This window comes from Rhinopithecus roxellana, chromosome 18 (assembly GCF_007565055.1).
Source record: "Rhinopithecus roxellana isolate Shanxi Qingling chromosome 18, ASM756505v1, whole genome shotgun sequence".
In the NCBI taxonomy this organism is placed as follows: Eukaryota; Metazoa; Chordata; class Mammalia; order Primates; family Cercopithecidae; genus Rhinopithecus; species Rhinopithecus roxellana.
The window spans coordinates 28,045,672-28,065,458 of record NC_044566.1 but is presented as its reverse complement, the minus strand read 5'-3'; the positions used below and the strand labels follow the sequence as shown (position 1 = coordinate 28,065,458).

General features: G+C 36.4%; 1 protein-coding gene across 18 annotated transcripts in view; it reads left to right on the top strand.

Moving 5' to 3' along the window:
* Window positions 1-19,787, top strand: part of LMO7 (LIM domain 7) — a 222,152-nt gene that overhangs the window by 191,233 nt on the left and 11,132 nt on the right. For 8 of the 18 annotated variants that reach the window (XM_010358306.2, XM_030921967.1, XM_030921968.1 and 5 more), the window contains 12 exons: window positions 3,601-3,715; window positions 4,770-4,931; window positions 5,698-5,885; window positions 6,939-6,999; window positions 9,913-9,969; window positions 10,120-10,161; window positions 11,867-11,892; window positions 12,175-12,279; window positions 12,894-12,986; window positions 13,413-13,768; window positions 14,669-14,734; window positions 17,297-17,349. In XM_010358306.2, the coding sequence (XP_010356608.2) occupies window positions 3,601-3,715; window positions 4,770-4,931; window positions 5,698-5,885; window positions 6,939-6,999; window positions 9,913-9,969; window positions 10,120-10,161; window positions 11,867-11,892; window positions 12,175-12,279; window positions 12,894-12,986; window positions 13,413-13,768; window positions 14,669-14,734; window positions 17,297-17,349 (1,324 nt within the window). The remainder of the gene's footprint in view (window positions 1-3,600; window positions 3,716-4,769; window positions 4,932-5,697; window positions 5,886-6,938; window positions 7,000-9,912; window positions 9,970-10,119; window positions 10,162-11,866; window positions 11,893-12,174; window positions 12,280-12,893; window positions 12,987-13,412; window positions 13,769-14,668; window positions 14,735-17,296; window positions 17,350-19,787) is intronic. The other 10 variants (XM_030921977.1, XM_030921969.1, XM_030921965.1 and 7 more) reach the window with 5 other exon arrangements.

Genomic DNA, 19,787 nt, shown 5'->3' with positions numbered 1-19,787 from the left:
GAGGGCTACTCACTTCATTTTCTCATTCCAGTAAGACTCAGAAAGAAAGACACTAAAGAATTGTATGTACACAAATTCAAAGATTATAGATTTCCTCTGATATTCCGGATTTTACAGTCCAGATTTACTTTAAGGTTAACTTTATCAACTAAGTAGGCTTTCCTTAACACATTTGTCTAATAGGAAAAATTCGAGAAGTGTAGCTTTCGATTTGATGTTAAGATTGGCCCTGTTTCTTTTTTTTTTTCTTTTAAATTAAATTCTATCTATGTTGACATGAAAATCTTAATTCAACGGATTTAGCAGAAATAAGAGTTACCATTGGGAGTCCAGAACCTCCTCATGTTTTTGTTTAAAAATGTAGGGTCTTATACTTCTGTTTCATCAGTCTGACAGTTGTTGGGGCAATCTGAACTTTCAGTGGATACGTCTGCTCAAGTTATACCTAATTTGAGGGAAATTTTTTATCTTATATGCTGAGATGATAGTAGACAACTGCCTTATCTTTTCTGGCATGAACAACTGAAACCACTTGGATAGTTCATTATCAGTCTTCAGGAATATAGGTTTCCCCCAATAATTTATATTCCTGTTCCATCCAGGTCAAAGATAATTCTGTCATCATTATCTTCTGAAGCTTGGATTCTTTGTAGGATACTCACTTGGCATATACCTTGCAGAGAAAAATAAGGAAGTTGAAATCCTTCCTGAAATCACTGTTGAACAATTTATGCTTGAATGTAATTATAGATATGTTCACTTGCAAGAAGTTTCAGGAATAATTTTCTATAAGAACTTGGGATTGGACATAGATGCCTCAAGACTGCCATGAAGGGAAGACCACACAAGTGGGGCTCTGGAACTCTTACTTTGAAACCACAGCCACCCACTTTAATCCTTTCTGTATAGTGGTTTGGAAAGAGGTGGTCTGCGTAAGACTTTGATTTGAAAGTAGGCTACTTAAAACCAAACTTAAAAAGCAGTATTTTTATGAAAGAGAAGGCTTTACCAGGCCCAGTGACTTGCCTGTGGTCACCTGGTTAATGACAGATATGCACCTGTAATTGCCCATGTGGTCCTCTCCTCTTTGCCTGCATTGTGTCTCAAGGACTGACACAACACTTTGCCTGGCTGTAGCCACAGGGACACTGTCCTTCCTGTTAACTCTTTCAAAGAGGAGGAGGTTATCAGCCCTTTTATTAATATTTAAGATGTTTAAATAGTGATTTCTTTATTTCTGAGGTAAGTACAGTCCTTCATGAGATAGTATTTCCAATCTAATATAACAGTGAGACATTTTCCTCTAGGGCTTAAGTTCATTCTCTGTGATCCTATATTTGGTAGAAAAGGATAATGTTCACTTGCCATCTCCCACAAAATATTCTTTATATAGTTTGAGAGTGTTTATTAAGACTCCATCCTGTCTTTTATTCTTCAAGCTATAAAACACCAGTGTTTTGATTGTGTAACCCATGATTTGTCTCTGTCTGTCTTCCTTATATAGCAAATAGATGCTGCACTTTAATTGGCTCTAAGTCAGATTTTTTTTTTTGTAAGTGTGGTGAGGATGACCACTCATTTTTGCCAAGTCATCTCTAACTTAAGTGTATGGTGGTTTTGGCTGAGGAGTAGAACCAACCAGTAGTTTTTGCTATTCTTAGCAGAATTTTATTATATTCTTCAGATTGGCATTCATCAGATGGTTATTAACAAGTGTCATGACTACATCTGCATTTCCATGTTTAAACTGCTTTACAAAGAGCTTTCTGCTGAAAGCTAAAAATCCCATACCCACTGAAAAATCAACAATTAGTTTTTGAGAGCAAGAATCATCCCTAATTTATCTTTATTTCCCAAAGTGCTAAGTATTGTGTTTTTTTTAATACAGAGTAAACAATAAATGTATGTCAAATGGATGAATGAGTGAAATGTCATAATACTTCTGCATGTCCATATAGAGTAGTGAATTCTTGATCCTTTGTTTATTCAGTGCCTTCCTTCAAATTCTTGTGGACTTAGTCCATTTAATGTTGCTATAACAGAATACCTGAGACTGAGTAATTTATAAAGAAAAGAGGAGGTTTAGTTGGCTCATGGTTCTGGTGGCTAGAAAGTCCAAGAGCATGGCACCAACATCTGCTTGGCTTCAGGTGAGCACCATGTGCTGTGTCACAACATGGTGGAAAAGCAGATAGGCAAATGGTGTGTGCAGAGACCCAACACAAGGCAACCTCACTTTATAACAACCTGCTCTTGTGGTAACGAATTCAGTCCTGCTAGAGTGAGAACTTACTCCCATGAGACTGCATTCATTCCTTCATGAGGGCAGATCCTTCATGACCCAAACACCTGTTAAAGGTAACACTTTCCAGCACTACCACATTGGCAATTAAATTTTAACATGAGTTTTGGTGGCGACAAATCACATCCACACCATAGTACGTACTATCCTAATATTTCTCAGAATAGTGCTACTTGTTTTAAACTTGTTTTATGGGTAAAAAACCTTAGGCAGAAAGCTTTATGAATTGTCCAGTTGGTTCCTGGATTAGGTTTAACTGCCAAATTAAAATGGAGAATTGGTAGATCTTTTCCTGGAATGTAAAACAGGTTTAGGAAGAATTGAACAGGTAAGTCTAAGTTTTTTTGTGATTAGGAAACAAAGCTGAAACACTGGTCTCATAAATTCATATTAAAATCTATTTGTTGCTTCCTCAAAACAAAATATGTAAATTACAGAGAAATTAAGGTTTGCACAGACATAGTATACTTTAAAACTTGAAACATTTGGTTTAGAAAATAATTTAAGTTCTCTGGAATTTAGGATTTGTAGTGTAGTATAGTGATAGCAATGGGAATAATTATACCTTTTGTCCAAGAGGTTATTATTTGGGGGCTTATGAGCTGATGTTATTTTGAAGAAGTCATGGACTGTAGCTCAGAATGTGTCAATAGGGACACTCTTGGTATCTTAGGGAGTAATTCCTTACAGGTGACATAGTTCTGCATTTTGCAGCATGTATAGCAGCTATGCCTTTAACACTAAATCTTCATGTGGCATTTGGGCAAGCAAAATACCTTGCCGAGCTTCACATGCCCACTAGGGAGTGGTACCAGTCCTAGATGGATGCCACTGGAGGCTAAATTATGTCTCTGTGAACCACTTGAAGTTATTCAGAAAATAAGCCAAGTATTGGGAGTAGGTTTTTAAAAGTATGGTGGTCCTTTTCAAATGAATGATTTAAATCACTGTACTTTATTCCCGGGCAGTGAATAAATGGTGTGGCCTGTAAGTTAGACTCAATGGTACAGTGAGCAGAAACCTAAGCTTATCCATGGCCAACCAATTTAAAGTATTAATATGAAGAAAAACATGTAATGACAATAAGATTTTCCTTATTTTAGCAGAAAAATAATAAACTCGGTGCTATTTATATAAATGAAAGTTTTACCAACCCAAGGAAGAAAGAATGAAGCTTCTAGTTTATCATGAAATGATTCAAGTATACCTAGTGAGCAGCCTCCCTCCTTTCATGGATAGACTTTCCTCCATGTGGGTGCCAGAGACACTGGATACCAGGTTTCATGTTTTGTTTTCAGGATCAGTTCAGTGATATGAGAATCAGCATAAACCAGACGCCTGGGAAGAGTCTTGACTTTGGGTTTACAATAAAATGGGATATTCCTGGGATCTTCGTAGCATCAGTTGAAGCAGGTAAATGATATATTTAGCTCTACTGAATTTTCTTCTCCTTTTTCATCTTTCATTGTAGGGTTGGGGACCACAGAAATTAGTGTATTTGATATAGGAGGAGAAAGCCTGTGAAAAATGCAACCATAAGGCCAGAAAATACATCCTCTTTCCTGAGATTATTGGGGTTCCAAATTCCATGTTGTTTATTCTCCTTGAGTAATTAATTTTAGTTTTGAAGGTCTTAACTTTGTGATTTTACAGATTTTGTCCATTTTGGACTTTATATTTGGAAATGCTAACAAACAGCACTTAAGTAAAGATTCAGAAAGAACTTTCCACGATCAGCCATGCTTTGTAGTAGATGTATATGTGCTATTTAATAAGTTGATTTTTTTTTTGAGTGTTCTAATATACTTATTGCCCATGAAGTCTTCAGGATGCTTCAGGACTTCTGTAAAAGGATTACCCCTCCCACGTCCAGGTCTATACCGTGTCAAGCCCAGGAACTTTTTGCAAAACATTACAAGGCCTAAAATTAAAAAGAGGAGTTCCTTTATTTTTACTTTTATTTTTTATTTTTTACATATTTTAGCTATATAAAATTGCATGTTAACACCAGTTAGTTCTTTTACATCTTAAGATTGCCTTAATTAGATAATGGTGTTTTAGTTATGGAGTAATTTTAAGCAGTTTTAAATAGCTGTGTTTTCTTCTGCTCCATTCCAGAATGTATCTGATTTGGAAGCTCAATTAAAATGCAGTATATTTCATATTTCAAATTTAAGAGTAACTTAAATTTTTTGTCCTTGGGAGGTTAATAAAGAAGTCTTACTGAATACATTAGTTTATCATTTTTCCTTTAATGAAGATGCATTCTATAGAACTTCAAAAAACACCTCTAATGCTTTGTATGTTGTACTCAGATATTTGATATTAAAAAAATAGTGACCCTTCTCCACCTGAAAAAGAAATGGTTAATTAAAATTCAGAGTCATTTTTCTTAAGCTCAAAGCAGCAACTAATAGAACATGTGGGATTTTTTTCCCCAATTGGTTAATTTATTTTGTATTTTTAGGTAGCCCAGCAGAATTTTCTCAGCTACAAGTAGATGATGAAATTATTGCTATTAACAACACCAAGTTTTCATATAAAGATTCAAAAGAGTGGGAGGAAGCCATGGCTAAGGCTCAAGAAACTGGACACCTAGTGATGGATGTGAGGCGCTATGGAAAGGCTGGTGAGTTTGTGTTACCATCATGTCTGGCGTTTGGAATTGGGACCTGGCCCTTGGCAAGTGGTTCTAACAATTTGCTTCAATAACTTTTTGTTTTTTCACTTTACTTATGTTTTGGCACTAATGGTATTTTGTAGTTACATCGTGACAAATCTTGAACCCTACTCCTTTGAATATTCTGTCTGGACTTTTCACTAGCAAATTTACTGAATTCTACAGTATTTATTGACTGATTCATGTACTGGTTTGATTGAATGCAAATATCAATTGAAGACAAATGTATCTGCATCCAGGAGTTATTTATAATAATACTGAATATTAAGAACTATGCTATGATTTAACTTTATCTGCAGCATCCTAACCATGTTGGTATAAGAGAGAGAACTTGGTAGGTCATATTCCTGTTTATTCTCAAAGAACTTTCAATGTGTATTCCATTAATATGTTTCTTAATTATAGAGGCTAGATGGGAAAGGGCATTAAGCCTCCGCAGACCTGCCAACTTATGATATCAAAATAAAATATCTATCCTGGTTTTGGGAAAGATTCAGCAAATTTGCTAGTTTTTTCATTACTAACGTGATTTAACCCTTGTGTTTTGGGAAGGTGGTCTGTTGGTAAAGAGCCCTAAACTCTTGATTTATTTCACATACTGCCTGATTTGTTTGTCTTGTATATGTAGATTTTTTTTATATATGTGCATTCAATGACTTTATTCTTTCCACTTCAACATCTATGTGTACTCATTTGATCTTCATGTGCCAATCAGACTGGGGCAAAGACCAACCTTCCCTGCCATTTATACGGCATAAAACCCTCAATCTCACCAGTATGGCTACCAAAATTATAGGTTCACCTGAGACAAAGTGGATTGATGCAACTTCTGGAATTTACAACTCAGAAAAATCTTCAAATCTATCTGTAACAACTGATTTCTCCGAAAGCCTTCAGAGTTCTGTGAGTATTTGGAGAAGTAGGAAGTACTGGTGTGGAGCAAAGCAGTTGTTAGAATTGTGTATGGAAGAAAATAATTTCTTTTGTTTGTACAATTTTGATACTACCTGTAAAATGTAAATGATTGAATAACAAATTATAGTAAAGAGATACAGTAAAATGTATTTTTGAAAACCATAGGCATTCCTCATAGAGTAGTTGTGAGTTATATAATGGTAAAATCAAAAGATCTCATAATGTTGTTTTGCAGGTGTTTTCCACCAATCTTTCATTATTAGACCCACCTCTCAGATCTTTGTGAGCGTGAAGTAGCAATTACATAAAATTATAAACTATAACTTCTTTATGTGTTCCCTAGTCTTTACTGGCAAATAAATGTAATAGTTGGGTATAATGGAAAACTTCATGATGCATTTTTAGTTTTTGTGTAGGTGAATTTGGTGGGTAGACTTACATATGTGGTTAAGAGATAGTCAGTTTCATTAATTTGATCAAAAATATAGTGTAGAAAATTTTTTAAGTGTCAAAGCAATACTTTTTCCTATAGACTTTGAAGTAATGTGGTTTCTATTTATGATACAAATTGTTCATTTAAATTAATAATTAAATTTAAATTTCAACTAAATATTATGCACTTATACTCCTTAGATTGTGCTATTATCATCTGAAGGTAACTCCTTTTATTTAGTAAGGAGATCTTACTATATTGTATAAGAAATGTTTAAATATTTGAGAATCCTATATGACAGTTTTGTGTACTCATAAATATAAGCCAAATGGACTAATGATTATCTGGCTGATTTTATTTCTTGGAAAATTAACGATTGATTAAACTTAAAATCATCCATGCCTACAGCTGGTCATTAATTCTACCACAAATATTGAAATATAATGAAAAAACTTAAGTTTCTACTACATGTAAAAGGCTGTAATGAATGCATCAATATCCTGAGAAACTCATCTTGTTAAAATATATATTTCAGTAATGTGAAATGCGTTATTTAAGTCCAAAGTCCAACTGGAGAGAATATTAACTAGCATTTTTACGCTTTCCAGAATATTGAATCCAAAGAAATCAATGGAATTCATGATGAAAGCAATGCTTTTGAATCAAAAGGTAAATATCACCATTATAACTTACATTATACAGGAAAAGACACAGCACTCAAGTTCTGCTGTTATAAAAATTAATATCTGTGAGTGAAAGAAAAACTGATCTACTGCAAGTTGAAACTAAAAGGTTAGCACGCAGATCCAATTGCAGCCAGGTGGAAGGGCATTCAGTTCCCGTGCTGAATCGTTCAGGCACTGCAAACAAAACTTTGGCAGCATGTTCCGGAGCTTTGAGTGCCTGCATGCCTAAGTCAAATAAGAAAGACTGGTTCTTAATCCAGTCTGTCACAGATGGACATTTGGGTTGATTCCAAGTCTTTGCTATTGTGAATAGTGCTGCAGTAAACATACGTGTACATGTGTCTTTGTAGTAGAATAATTTATAATCCTTTGGGTATATACCCAGTAGTGGGATGGCTGGGTCATATGGTACATCTAGTTCTAGATCCTTGAGGAATTGCCATACTGTTTTCCATAATGGTTGAACTAGTTTACAATCCCACCAACAGTGTAAAAGTGTTCCTATTTCTCCACATCCTCTCCAACACCTGTTGTTTCCTGACTTCTTAATGATTGCCATTCTAACTGGTGTGAGATGGTATCTCATTGTGGTTTTGATTTGCATTTCTCTGATGGCGAGTGATGATGAGCATTTTTTCATGTGTCTGTTGGCTGTATGAATATCTTCTTTTGAGAAAAGTCTGTTCATATCCTTTCCCCACTTTTTGATGGGGTTGTTTGTTTTTTTCTCGTATATTTGTTTGAGTTCTTTGTAGATTCTGGATATTAGCCCTTTGTCAGATGAGTAGGTTGCAAAAATGTTCTCCCATTCTGTAGGTTGCCTGTTCACTCTGATGGTAGTTTCTTTTGCTGTGCAAAAGCTCTTTAGTTTAATTAGATCCCATTTGTCAATTTTGGCTTTTGCTGCTGTTGCTTTTGGTGTTTTAGACATGAAGTCCTTGCCCATGCCTATGTCCTGAATGGTACTACCTAGATTTTCTTCTAGGGTTTTTATGGTATTAGGTCTAACATTTAAGTCTCTAATCCATCTTGAATTAATGTGGCACATATACACCATGGAATACTATGCAGCCATAAAAAAGGATGAGTTTGCGTCCTTTGTAGGGACATGGATGCAGCTGGAAACCATCATTCTTAGCAAACTATCACAAGAACAGAAAACCAAACACCGCATGTTCTCACTCATAGGTGGGAACTGAACAATGAGATCACTTGGACTCGGGAAGGGGAACATCACGCACTGGGGCCTATCATGGGGAGGGGGGAGGGGGGAGGGGGGAGGAGGGAGGGATTGCATTGGGGAGTTATACATGATATAAATGATGAATTGATGGGTGCTGACGAGTTGATGGGTGCAACACACCAACATGGCATAAGTATACATATGTAACAAACCTGCACATTATGCACATGTACCCTAGAACTTAAAGTATAATAATAATAAAAAAAAAAAAGAAAAAAAAAAAAAAAAAAAAAAGAAAGACTGGTTCTTCCTGAGTCAGCTTTCTTGCTATGGTATGCTGGCAAAGGGAATCTTAGTTAAGCTTGGAACTATGAATGAAGTTTCCTTTCTTTCTTGTTGTGAAAGGCCAACCTTAGAGGCAGTTAGCTGTAAGAGGGAAATGCCAGTGGCAATAAAGTCATTAGCAGATGTACCTATTTGTAATGAAAATGAAGGCAAAATATCTAGAGAAATTTTGGAGTTATCTCCATGTTTCTTCTTCTGCCCATCCAGAAATAATTTAGCTGTCATACATCGTGTGCTATTCCTTGGGCACAGAAAAATAAGAATAGATCCGGTCATGTAGGCAGGGGAAGAAACCCAAAGAAGATGAGACTTCTTCTACCGTGAACCTAGACTGCCAAGAATGGGACTGGGTTTTCACAGTGCTTTGGTGGCTTTAACTCTACATTTGACAGTTTATAATACATTATCTTAAAGCCAACCTAAATATATAAATTTCCCTTTCCTTATCAATTATTTAACTTTGTATTTCATTTCTGATAGATAGAAGTGACTATATTTTGTTTTCAGTTGCATTCTTTATCAAAGGAGTTTTTAAAGCAAACTTTGCTTATTTTTCTCCGTGATGTTACATGTAAAGCACCGGGTCCTGCTCTGCAGTGAGTCAGGTGAGATAGCTGATCAGACATCTAGCTCTTCTATGACTAGGGAACTGTACATGGGCCCTGTCATTGGAAGGTTTTGTTTAGATAAGTAAGCACTAACTAGTATCAAGTAATAATCATATGTAGATTTTATGCCATAGTCTTGTGACAGATCTGTGGGAGAAGTCAGAATGTTTTCCTTTTGTTTTCTTGGCAGAACTCCATTTGCTTTACTTAATATTAGTAGCTACCAGATCTTGAAAACTAGGTCAAAAAATTCTAGTTAGAAGATGGTTGTAACTTTAGTGTTTGGTTTTCTTTGATCTTTCTGTGGGTGTCTTTTTTTTTTTTGTTTCCTTCCCCATTACTTTTAACTTCTTATTCATAAGTGTTTTGAAAACTGTTTGTTATAGACAGTTTTCCATGTAGTAGACAAGATTATGAATTGTTTAACCTAAGCAAAAAGTATTAATTTCCTTTTCCCTAAAATGGCGTGATCTAGCATGGAAGATGATACTTTGGCTTTTCATAGCTGTGAAACTCTGATGCTATATGCTAAAGTTTATTAATAAAAATATTCGTTCCTTCCACTAATTGGAATGTAGTGTAGGCTGCTAAAATTGTGTGTCCCTGTGCCTTGAGATAATCTATATTTTCTACGGCTATCAGTTTTGTGATCTTTTAAAATTATATTGCACAGATTGGAAAGCTATATCAAGTATCGTTTGATTTGCCAGTGGTGAGAAATAAAAATGAATGACATGGTGTTTATTTTTTTTTCAACTAGCATCTGAATCCATTTCTTTGAAAAACTTAAAAAGGCGATCACAATTTTTTGAACAAGGTAAACCACAAAGCTAACAATTCATGCACTTTCATGGAATTGTTCTCCCTCTCCACTCTTCCTCACGGTCTGTGGTGCTGGGCACTGAGCCTCTTCAATTTGTCTGTCATTATGACCAAGCAACATAACCCATTTCCATTCTTTCCCTAGGGTCATCAGGCTTTTCTTACAGTTCATGGGTCTACCTCTGTGGTAATGGGTCTCTGTGTGTCCTTTGTATACCTCTATAAAGGTTTTATTTTATATTTTTTTAGCTTTGTAAAAAAAAAAAAAAAAAAAAAAGAGGGATAGATGCTCTTAAACACACACTTGTTTCCACTGGGTAACAGTAAGAAATAAGGAATTTCATTTAAGCCTTACTGCTTCCTACAAATTGCATAATATTAGATTACACCAACATGCAATTGGCCACGTTTTTAAAAACTCTGACTTGTTTTTGGTTGTGGAAAACACTCTTAATAAAGAAGAGTTATTTTTGCTATGGTATGGTGGCTTTGGAGTGTTGATTTGACTGCTCTGTTGACTTTGAAATAAATTCAAAGTAAGTACATTTTGGTTGCATCTGAAAACGTGCATTTTGAGATTCTCCATGTTGGTGTACTTGGGCAGGGCCTCACAATGTGCTGTGCATGTGACATTTGCTCCTGTGCCACGTTTGCCTAATGCTCTGTCACATTAATGCTGTTCAAGCTCTGTTTTGCTACTAAGAACTTAAAAGTAATAGTCAACATTTGAGATGCAATGGTCAAAGGATATTGTGCTGTTGCCATCTAAAATGTTACTGTTTCTTTTAAGGTTATTAACATGTTTACAAATGTGCCTTATAACACAGTGCTTACCGGGTTTGTGTATTTTGTGTTAATCACCTAATGTCCTTCCTTTGGATGAAGGTCTGTTTTTGACCATAAACAGAAATACCTTACCAACTATGCAAGTCTATTTATGTCAGTATCCTTAGTGTTTTTGATTTATATTTTAAAATAAAATTCCTATTTTTTCTATGGCTATTTAATTGAAACAGTATGATGCTCCTTCGTAAAACTGGCTAAAATAAAGCAATTCCTTTTCTTTCTCTGTTCTAATTTTCTCCCATTTTTCTTCAACAGGCTATTCTAGGGAAGAATATTTTTCTAGGTTTCAAAGCAATTTTCTGTAAAAAATTATATGTGAATAATTTATTTGACAGCTGAGGTTTTAAGAACGTTTAAAAAGTACTGTATGAGAGTGTATTTTCTGAAGTTTTACTTTTAAAATAATCATTGTTCTATGTAAAGGTATACTTATGTAGATCCCCTAAGAATAAAAAGAATAAGACTGTACCCATAAGTTTACATATGAAGTTTGAATACGTGTGTTTCAAATAATAGGGGTAGAAAAAGGAAATGTTTCTTGAACATGTTTGTTGCAGTGACTTGCTTATGAAAGTGGCTCATTAGTAAGAAGTCTTGAAAAATGTGACTTGCAGCTGTCATGTTGTAACTGAGTAATGGCAAGTAAAAAATTGGGATTTGGTAGATGTTGTAACATTTGAAATTCCTTTTTTTTTTTTTTTTTTTGCCTGTTAGGCAAAACTATGAGATGCTGTCCAATTTATTAGTAAAAGAACTCTGAAGTTTCTTCAGAACTGTCCATTGATCCTACTCTAATACCTACAGTTAGGGTTTATTTTGGCATCTATATCTTCCTTTTACTAACTTTGAATTTGAAACATGAGTAACAGATGGAACTGTTACACCTGGAGAAAAAAGGATTTACTGACTATTGTTTAAAAACACATTGTCACTTAGTATACTGGCATAGAGATAGCTAATGATAGAAGTTTCTGAAAGGAATTATTTCATAGAAATGAAGACTTATATTGTATATTTTTCTTCCTTGCCCATGTGCTGCAACACAGGAAGCTCTGATTCGGTGGTTCCTGATGTAAGTAGCATTCATTTGTCATTTTGAATAAGGCGAACTTGGTGGGACTGAATTAGTACACAGTAGCGTGCTTACCATGATTTTAGGTTGCATAAGAATTTTTCAGAGAGTTATCCTTCCAAGTTGAAAAACTTATTTTAAAATTCAGAGCCAAGCCAGCTCTCCCTTGGTACAGTTTAAGCAAACTGTGATATGAATAATTTATGTGTGCAAAAGTGGTTCAGTAGATGACTTAATGAAGTTATGTTCTCCGTTTGCATCTCTTCTCTGATAACTGGTTAGCTTCCAGTTCCAACCATCAGTGCCCCGAGTCGCTGGGTGTGGGATCAAGAGGAGGAGCGGAAGCGGCAGGAGAGGTGGCAGAAGGAGCAGGACCGTCTACTGCAGGTAGCTCTGGCTCATGTGGATGGGTAGGAACTAGGTTGGATTTCACTGCTTTTCTCCAGTCTGTGTCAACCAGTATTGAGAAACTAATTTTAAACTCAACAGTTTCACAACGACAAATGTTATTGTCTGTAGTACATTTTTCATAAAACAATTACTTTTCCATTTTGAAGATTTCCAGAGTCATCCTTTAAAAATCATTATTTATTAACCCCCATGTGTGTTTTTGTAGAGTATGAAGGGCACTCACTTAGCGGGTGTGAAGTGCACGGACTTTGTGATGACTTGGTTCCCATAAACTGTTGCTAAGTCCATTGCACAGTAATTTAGCACCCCCTTACAGTTTGCTAGAGTCTTTAATGAATTACAGCCATGGTAAAGGGTGGATGGGGGTTTAATTCTCAGTGCCTACCTTTTTACCCCAGTGTCCACATTTTTAGTTCAATATATGCTCTTTTCTACTATAGGGACTAAAATCTGATTGGCTTGTGGAAATAAAATCATGGTTTTTAAAGGTTTGAGGTTGAAGGTTTAGAGATCATAGAAGTGTTAATAAAGAAGATTCTTAATGTGAAGAGTTAATCTATTGGATTAATGTGTGTCATATTTTCTTATAGGAAAAATATCAACGTGAGCAGGAGAAACTGAGGGAAGAGTGGCAAAGGGCCAAACAGGAGGCAGAGAGAGAGAATTCCAAGTACTTGGATGAGGTAGTGTTAGAACATGCCTGTATAGTTTTTCTTCTCTTTACCTTGTTGGTGAGATTAGCTGAGAAGCAGGAGATATTTCATTTTTCTCCACCTTTGACGATATGTTCACCTGTGTAGCTCTTTGAAAAATACAATGAGCTCTGATTTGTTAGAATTTTGCTTGGATGTTTCAGCCTTTCTCCTAGTTTTTGTAGTACATCATTAACAAATTATGTTAATAGAACTTCAGTGCATCTTCCTCTTCTAAGTTACATCTCAGTCACTCATGTGTAGCTTTTTTAGTGGTAGAACTCTTAACATGTTTTTTTGAGTGGAGTCCTGGGCCAACTATAGTTAGTAGCATCTAAAACTGAATATATATGTGTCTATATGAAATTACAGAAATAAACAGATTTAGATGGATTTCTTTTTTCACTGGTCATCTAGGAACTGATGGTCCTAAGCTCAAACAGCATGTCTGTGACCACACGGGAGCCCTCTCTTGCCACCTGGGAAGCTACCTGGAGTGAAGGGTCCAAGTCTTCAGACAGGGAAGGAACCCGAGCAGGAGAAGAGGACAGGAGACAGCCACAAGAGGAAGTTGTTCATGAGGACCAAGGAAAGAAGCCGCAGGATCAGCTTGTTATTGAGAGAGAGAGGAAACGGGAGCAAGAGCTTCAGGAAGAGCAAGAGCAGAAGCGGCTTCAGGCTGAGGCTGAGGAGCAGAAGCGCCCTGCGGAGGAGCAGAAGCACCAGGCAGAGATAGAGCGGGAAACGTCAGTCAGAATATACCAGTACAGGAGGTTTGTCCCCACAGCCAGAGGGCACAGAGGCTGCTAGAGTAGCTTGGCTCAGCTGTATCCATTCCCCACTTCAAAGGCACCCCCTTGCTCTTCCTGTTTCCTGCCACCCATTCTCCACACAAGTGAATACAAGCCACCAAAGAGAACCTTTAAATCATAAACGCTGCCATGTCATCTTGCTTCCCTACCCAGAACCCTCCAAGTCAATTCCTGTCACATCAGAACCCCATCCAGCTTCCTTGCCAAGGCCTAGAAGGCTGCCATGAGCTGCATTACCTTGTAGTACCTCCACTCTTCCCCTTACCCACTCTGTTCCAGCCACACTGGCCTCCTGTTTCTTCCTTGAAAATACCCAAGGACTTGTGTATTTTCTAGTCTGTCTGCTTGGAGAAGTCATTGAATTTTTGTGTGTCTTGTGTTCTCATTTTCTTCTAGTCTCTGCTCACACATCACCTCCTTGGACTTTCTAGAATACCCGATTTAAAATACAGGCCCCTTCTCAGTCCTTCTGTCTGTGTACTCTTAACTTATTTTATATTATGCATTTATTTGTTTATCTGTTGGCCTGCCTGCTGCAGTAAGATGTAAGTGCTATAAAGTCAGTAAGTTTGTTTTGTGTACTTCTGTAGCCCATTCTTGGAGTGGTACTGGAATATGGTGGGCACTTAATATGTATTTGTAGAATGAATGAGTGAATGAATGGCTTGCAAATGTCTGTTGGCAATAGGGGATCTATTTTCTGTGGTTATTCATTGAAATACCTTTGTATGTTTAGTTTTTAACCCAAAGACCATTTGCATAAAGAGGCTAGAATGACATTATTTTGATACCCTTTTCTTAAACTCAGGGAAGGGCTTAAAGTCTAATATTTTGACTACAAAAGCATATTCTATCTTTTAGGCCTGTTGATTCCTATGATATACCAAAGAGAGAAGAAGCATCTTCAGGTTTTCTTCCTAATGACAGGTATGCAGAGCATGTTATTGTAATTTAATTGATGATAATTGGCTTCATATAATATTCCAGGGCTTGCATCGATGATTTGTAGAACTACTTTAGCCCTTTGTCATTTGTAGGATATAAAGAGGAATTGCTGGTTGATCTTTGTATCAGTTAGCTTTGCTGTGTAACAACAACTACTCGTGAACTTAATGAATTAACTTATGATTTTATGGGTCAGCATTTTAGGCTGATCTCAGTTGGGCAGCCTTTTAGTTGACTGGGCTCGCTCATATATCTGCTACCTATTAACTAGGCAGCTCTGCTTTTGGGGGTTGGCTGGGGTCGGCTGGGGCAGTGAGAACAACTGGGTCATATATCTGTCAACGTTCGCCCAACCAGGGAGGTCTTATGTGTACGTGGTGGTGGGGCAGGGGAAAGGGAATTAAAAAGAGGAAATCTGCAAGGCATCTTGAGGTTTAAGTTGTCTAAAGTCACAGTCACAGGTCATGGAGAAGAGAAGAACACTACCTCTTTATGGCAGGAATCACATTGCAAGGGGAATGGACACGGCTGGGAAAGAACTAGGTCAATTTTCTGTAATCCAGCATAGTCTTCATTTTACAAAGGTTGTGAATAATGGCTTAACATTACTCCATACAGTCACAGATCACGGAGAAGAGAAGAACACTGCTTCTTTATGGCAGGAATCACATTGCAAGGGGAATGGGCATGGCTGGGAAAGAACTGTGTCCATTTTCTGTAATCCAACATAATCTTCATTTTAAAAAGATGATGAATAATGGCTTAACATTACTCCCAAAAGTCCCAAAAGGGACATCGAAATGGGAATAGTGACCTTTCTCTTAGGCAGTTTGGTTAGAACTACTGGTCAGTTTTGGGGAATGAAGATAAAATTCAAGATATCTGGAAAGTTACATGTATCTTAAAATTTCCTAAAATATTGTTTTAATGTTAAGTAATTTTTAAAATGTTTTGCAGTTTTGAAATCACTGAGGACTTCTGAACAATCTGTCAAACAAATATCGAGGGGAGGGCCATTACCTTGTGTTTTCAGAGCTGAAATGTCTCCTTTTGTCTTATTTATTAGATATAAGGAAAGACTTGTATCTAAGCAGCCAGGATAACTGAACAGGGCTAAGAATAGAAGGGGAAAAGGAAAGGGACAAGCAGGTAGTAATGGGCTGACAATAAGCTAAAGGAAAATCTGGTGATAGATGACCTTATTTATAATCTCTCTGGGTAACTGTAAATCATTGAAATGTTTATCTCCTTTTACAAGTTATGGATTTACTTACCTATTTACAAAAGCTTTATTTATATAGCTCATGACCTTGGGGAAAAGAATTAAAATGCAGAGAAAGGAAACTTAAGGAAGCCAGGAAAATATGAATACCTGCAGACAGTCCAGATAAAGCATGCCCTAGAGGCATCGAGGAGTGTGGCTAGACATCCGGTAATAAATGTTTTCTTCTATGTAGATATAAGTGAAATTATTCACAAGTGCAGCTGTCTACCACTTATGATACATTATGTATTATAGATTATTGGATTTATACATATGTAATATGTACATATATGTACATAAGTGTAATATTACATCTTATTTTATAATGTATATTATACAGTGTTATTACTACTATTCTCTTTTTCGTTTCTTTTGTTTTTGAGACGGAGTCTTACACTGTCACACGGGCTGGAGTGCAGTGATGCAATCTCAGCTCAATGCAACCTCTGTCTCCTGGGTTCAAGTGATTCTCCCACTTCAGCCTCCCAAGTAACTGAGACTACAGGCGCACGCCACCACGTCCAGCTAGTTTTTGTATTTTTGTAGAGATGAGGTTTCACCATGTTGGCCAGGCTGGCTTCAAACTCCTAACCTCAAGTGATTCGCCTGTCTCAGCCTCCCAAAGTGCTGGGATTACAGGAGCGAGAGCCACCATGCCCAGCTACCACTATTATTTTCAAAGTTCAGTGTGTCTAGCAGAATGGGAATGAGATTAGCATGTGTTGATTTATACACCTAAGTTTTATTGGTACAAAGTTAAGGCGTTTCCAGAAGTTGACTGTGCTGTATGCTTTAGTACCTCTTTGGAACACTAAGATGGCATTTGGTAAATTAATGTTCCACAGTAGTCAGTGGCACCCTAAGGCCCAAGAAGTTGACATTATAACCCTGGGCAGTGTGGAGGAGGTGGGACGGACTGACTGTAGGTGATCTGATGGCAGATGCTTTGTAAGCCTGGTAAGATTGAGATCTGGACCAGGGCGAACATTGACAACAATTGATCAATAAATTATAGTCTTCATCATCATACAAACTGGAGAAGTACTGTCACGTGTTTGTATCTATTTCCAGCATTTCACTCTTCTCTTTTTTAGGGATGTCAAGGTTTTCTGTGAGTTTGTGAAAGATGAAAAATTTCTTGGTTTAAAAGTAATTGCTCTCAGCAGACATACAAAGTAAATCAACTGCTTTAAAAAGCAATATCTTTGGTGTTTTTACTTCATAAATATAAAAGAGGTTATTAATAAGACATATTTAATATATTGTGTTCTGTGTTATAGGAATAAATCCAGATCTACTACCGAACTAGATGATTACTCCACAAATAAAAATGGTAAATGCGATTTTCCCCCCCAAACTCCTTCTTCACAGTTGCTTGTTTGTGCTATCATGTTAGGAGAAGTATTTTTAAGGTCAAGATATTTCAGATTCATTAAGACTATTTAATAAAAATACTTAGTATTTTAACTTCTGTATATAAAAACATCAAAACAACTATCTTGTGTTTATTTTTGGCTTTATTTTATAGTGAAAAAATACTGGGAGATTTAAATGGTTTTTAAATTGCTAATGAAATATGTGGGAATTTTGCAAAGCAATGCTGATGTAGCTGTGTATAGTAGATTTTATTTTGCAGCTAAAGAAATAGTACAGAAAAGATTTCTACGAAATACTGGAGGACTTAAAAATTGCATACTAATTTGATTTATGCATGTAAATGCCAAAATGTCAAAAAATCAAAAATTATAACTTCATTAATTATGCAAAAACAATTTGGACTTGACATTGTTAGTATTATAAAATATGTTTCTGAAGAATGCATATAGCAGAAATTATGTCACTATGAAAAAAAACCCTAAGTGGTACTTACCATTTTAAGCAGGGTTTGCATATCAGGATTTGTGTAAACAGGTGGCTGGTCATCTACATGAATGAATGAAGGTCCAGGTGGGGCTGAGGTCAACATGCCCATCAAGGTGGATAGCCACTGCCCAGCTCCAGCCTATCATTGCCATGCTGGAGAAGGCAAGCCTCTGATTGCCTACTCTTCCTGTTGTAACAGAAAAGTGAAAAAAAAAAAAAAAAAAAAAAAAAATTGTTTTCATGTGTTATCTTTTATGTGCTGACAAGAGATCTTTTTAAAAAACTAAAATACTCTGTGAGCAAAACAACCTATCTACAGGCCAAATGGCCTGGTGGCAGCTAGTTTGTGACCTCTGGTTAAAGCTTATAGAACTTACAGTTTTTATTGGAATTCACAGCTCTATGATTATCCCTTTCTTTGAGCAGTTAGGACCTTCGTTATCTGGTTCTAGTTTAACTTTCCACTCAATTTTGCTATTTTTCCCTTAAGGGGTCTTTAACTATAACCACATTATCATCTTTCTCAGTTCCCAATTTATCACAAACTTTCCGATCTGGTTCCTCGGGTCTTACCTTTCCCTATTTGTATTTTCCATTTCTTCTCCCCTGAACTTGCCTTTAGCCACCATTAAAATTATAGTTTAAGTACTTCGGTATTCCATGAAATATTTTTAACCTGCAGTGATTATATTATCTCTCCTGAACGTAAACACAAGACCTTTCAGTAACCAAAACTGTGAATCTCCAGAATAATCCTGTTAATATTTGTGGCTTGTGTTATTAATCGGATTATTTTGTATGTGTGTTTTCCCGTCTTCATTAACTCATTGCAAGCTCTTAGATAGCAGGCAGTGGAAGTTATTAAATATTTGATTTAAAAACTTGCTTATACCAAAACAACATTTTAAAAAGAGGCCAGGTGCAGTGGCTCACATCTGTAATCCCAGCCAGCCTGACCAACATGGTGAAACCCTGACTCTACTAAAAATACAAAAATTAGCCATGCGTGGTGGCACATGCCTGTAGTCCTAACTACTCAGGAGGCTGAGGCAGGAGAATCACTTGAACCCAGGAGGCGGAGGTTGCAGTGAGCCGAGATCATGCCACTGCACTCCAGCCTGGGTGACAGAGCGGACGCTGTCAAAAAAAAACAAACAAACAAAAAAAAAAAAAAACATTTATTTAAAGTCTGACCCAATTGATAAGCTTTGTATGTACACAAATGTAAATATAGTTTTATAAGAAACCTTTGGTCTTGCTCATTGCTTACTGGAAGATGAACCAAGGCATAGACAGACAATACATTTTGAAAGAATGGCAGTAGCAATAAATGTGGAGAAAGAAAGAAAATAAATCCTTAGATGAGATTTCTGAATCCAGATTAAGGCGGGAATGATATGTCAAAGTTATGGGTGTTTTACCCCAATCAGAAACTAATCGCCAAATCCAAGAGACAAAGTCCTTAGGATAAAACCTGACTGACTTGTCATGAATAAATTCAACATTCCAATTATAGTTCTGTCAGTTTCTTAGAGTAGAAGCAAGTCTAATAACATTTATAGATGATTATTTGAATTGCTTTAGTATTTTTTCTGTTCTCAAAAGCCATTTCGATGATTGAATGTGCTCATATTCTTACAATTTTGGTTGTAACTTATAGCGTGCACACTCGGATCATGTTAGCCAGAGATATGTGCATTTATGTCCTCTCTCCCCAGGGGAGTATACATTTATTGAGAGAAGAAAACTCCATTTCCTTTTAGAGTTGTTACAGCAAGCGTTTGAGCATGTTCTTGATTGATTTAATTTAGGAAAGGATGAGTGGAAGAAAAACTATTTCTACATGAGCACTTTGTAACTGAGTAATACTGAAACCAGTACTGATTGTTGCCTTTTTGGACGGCCTTT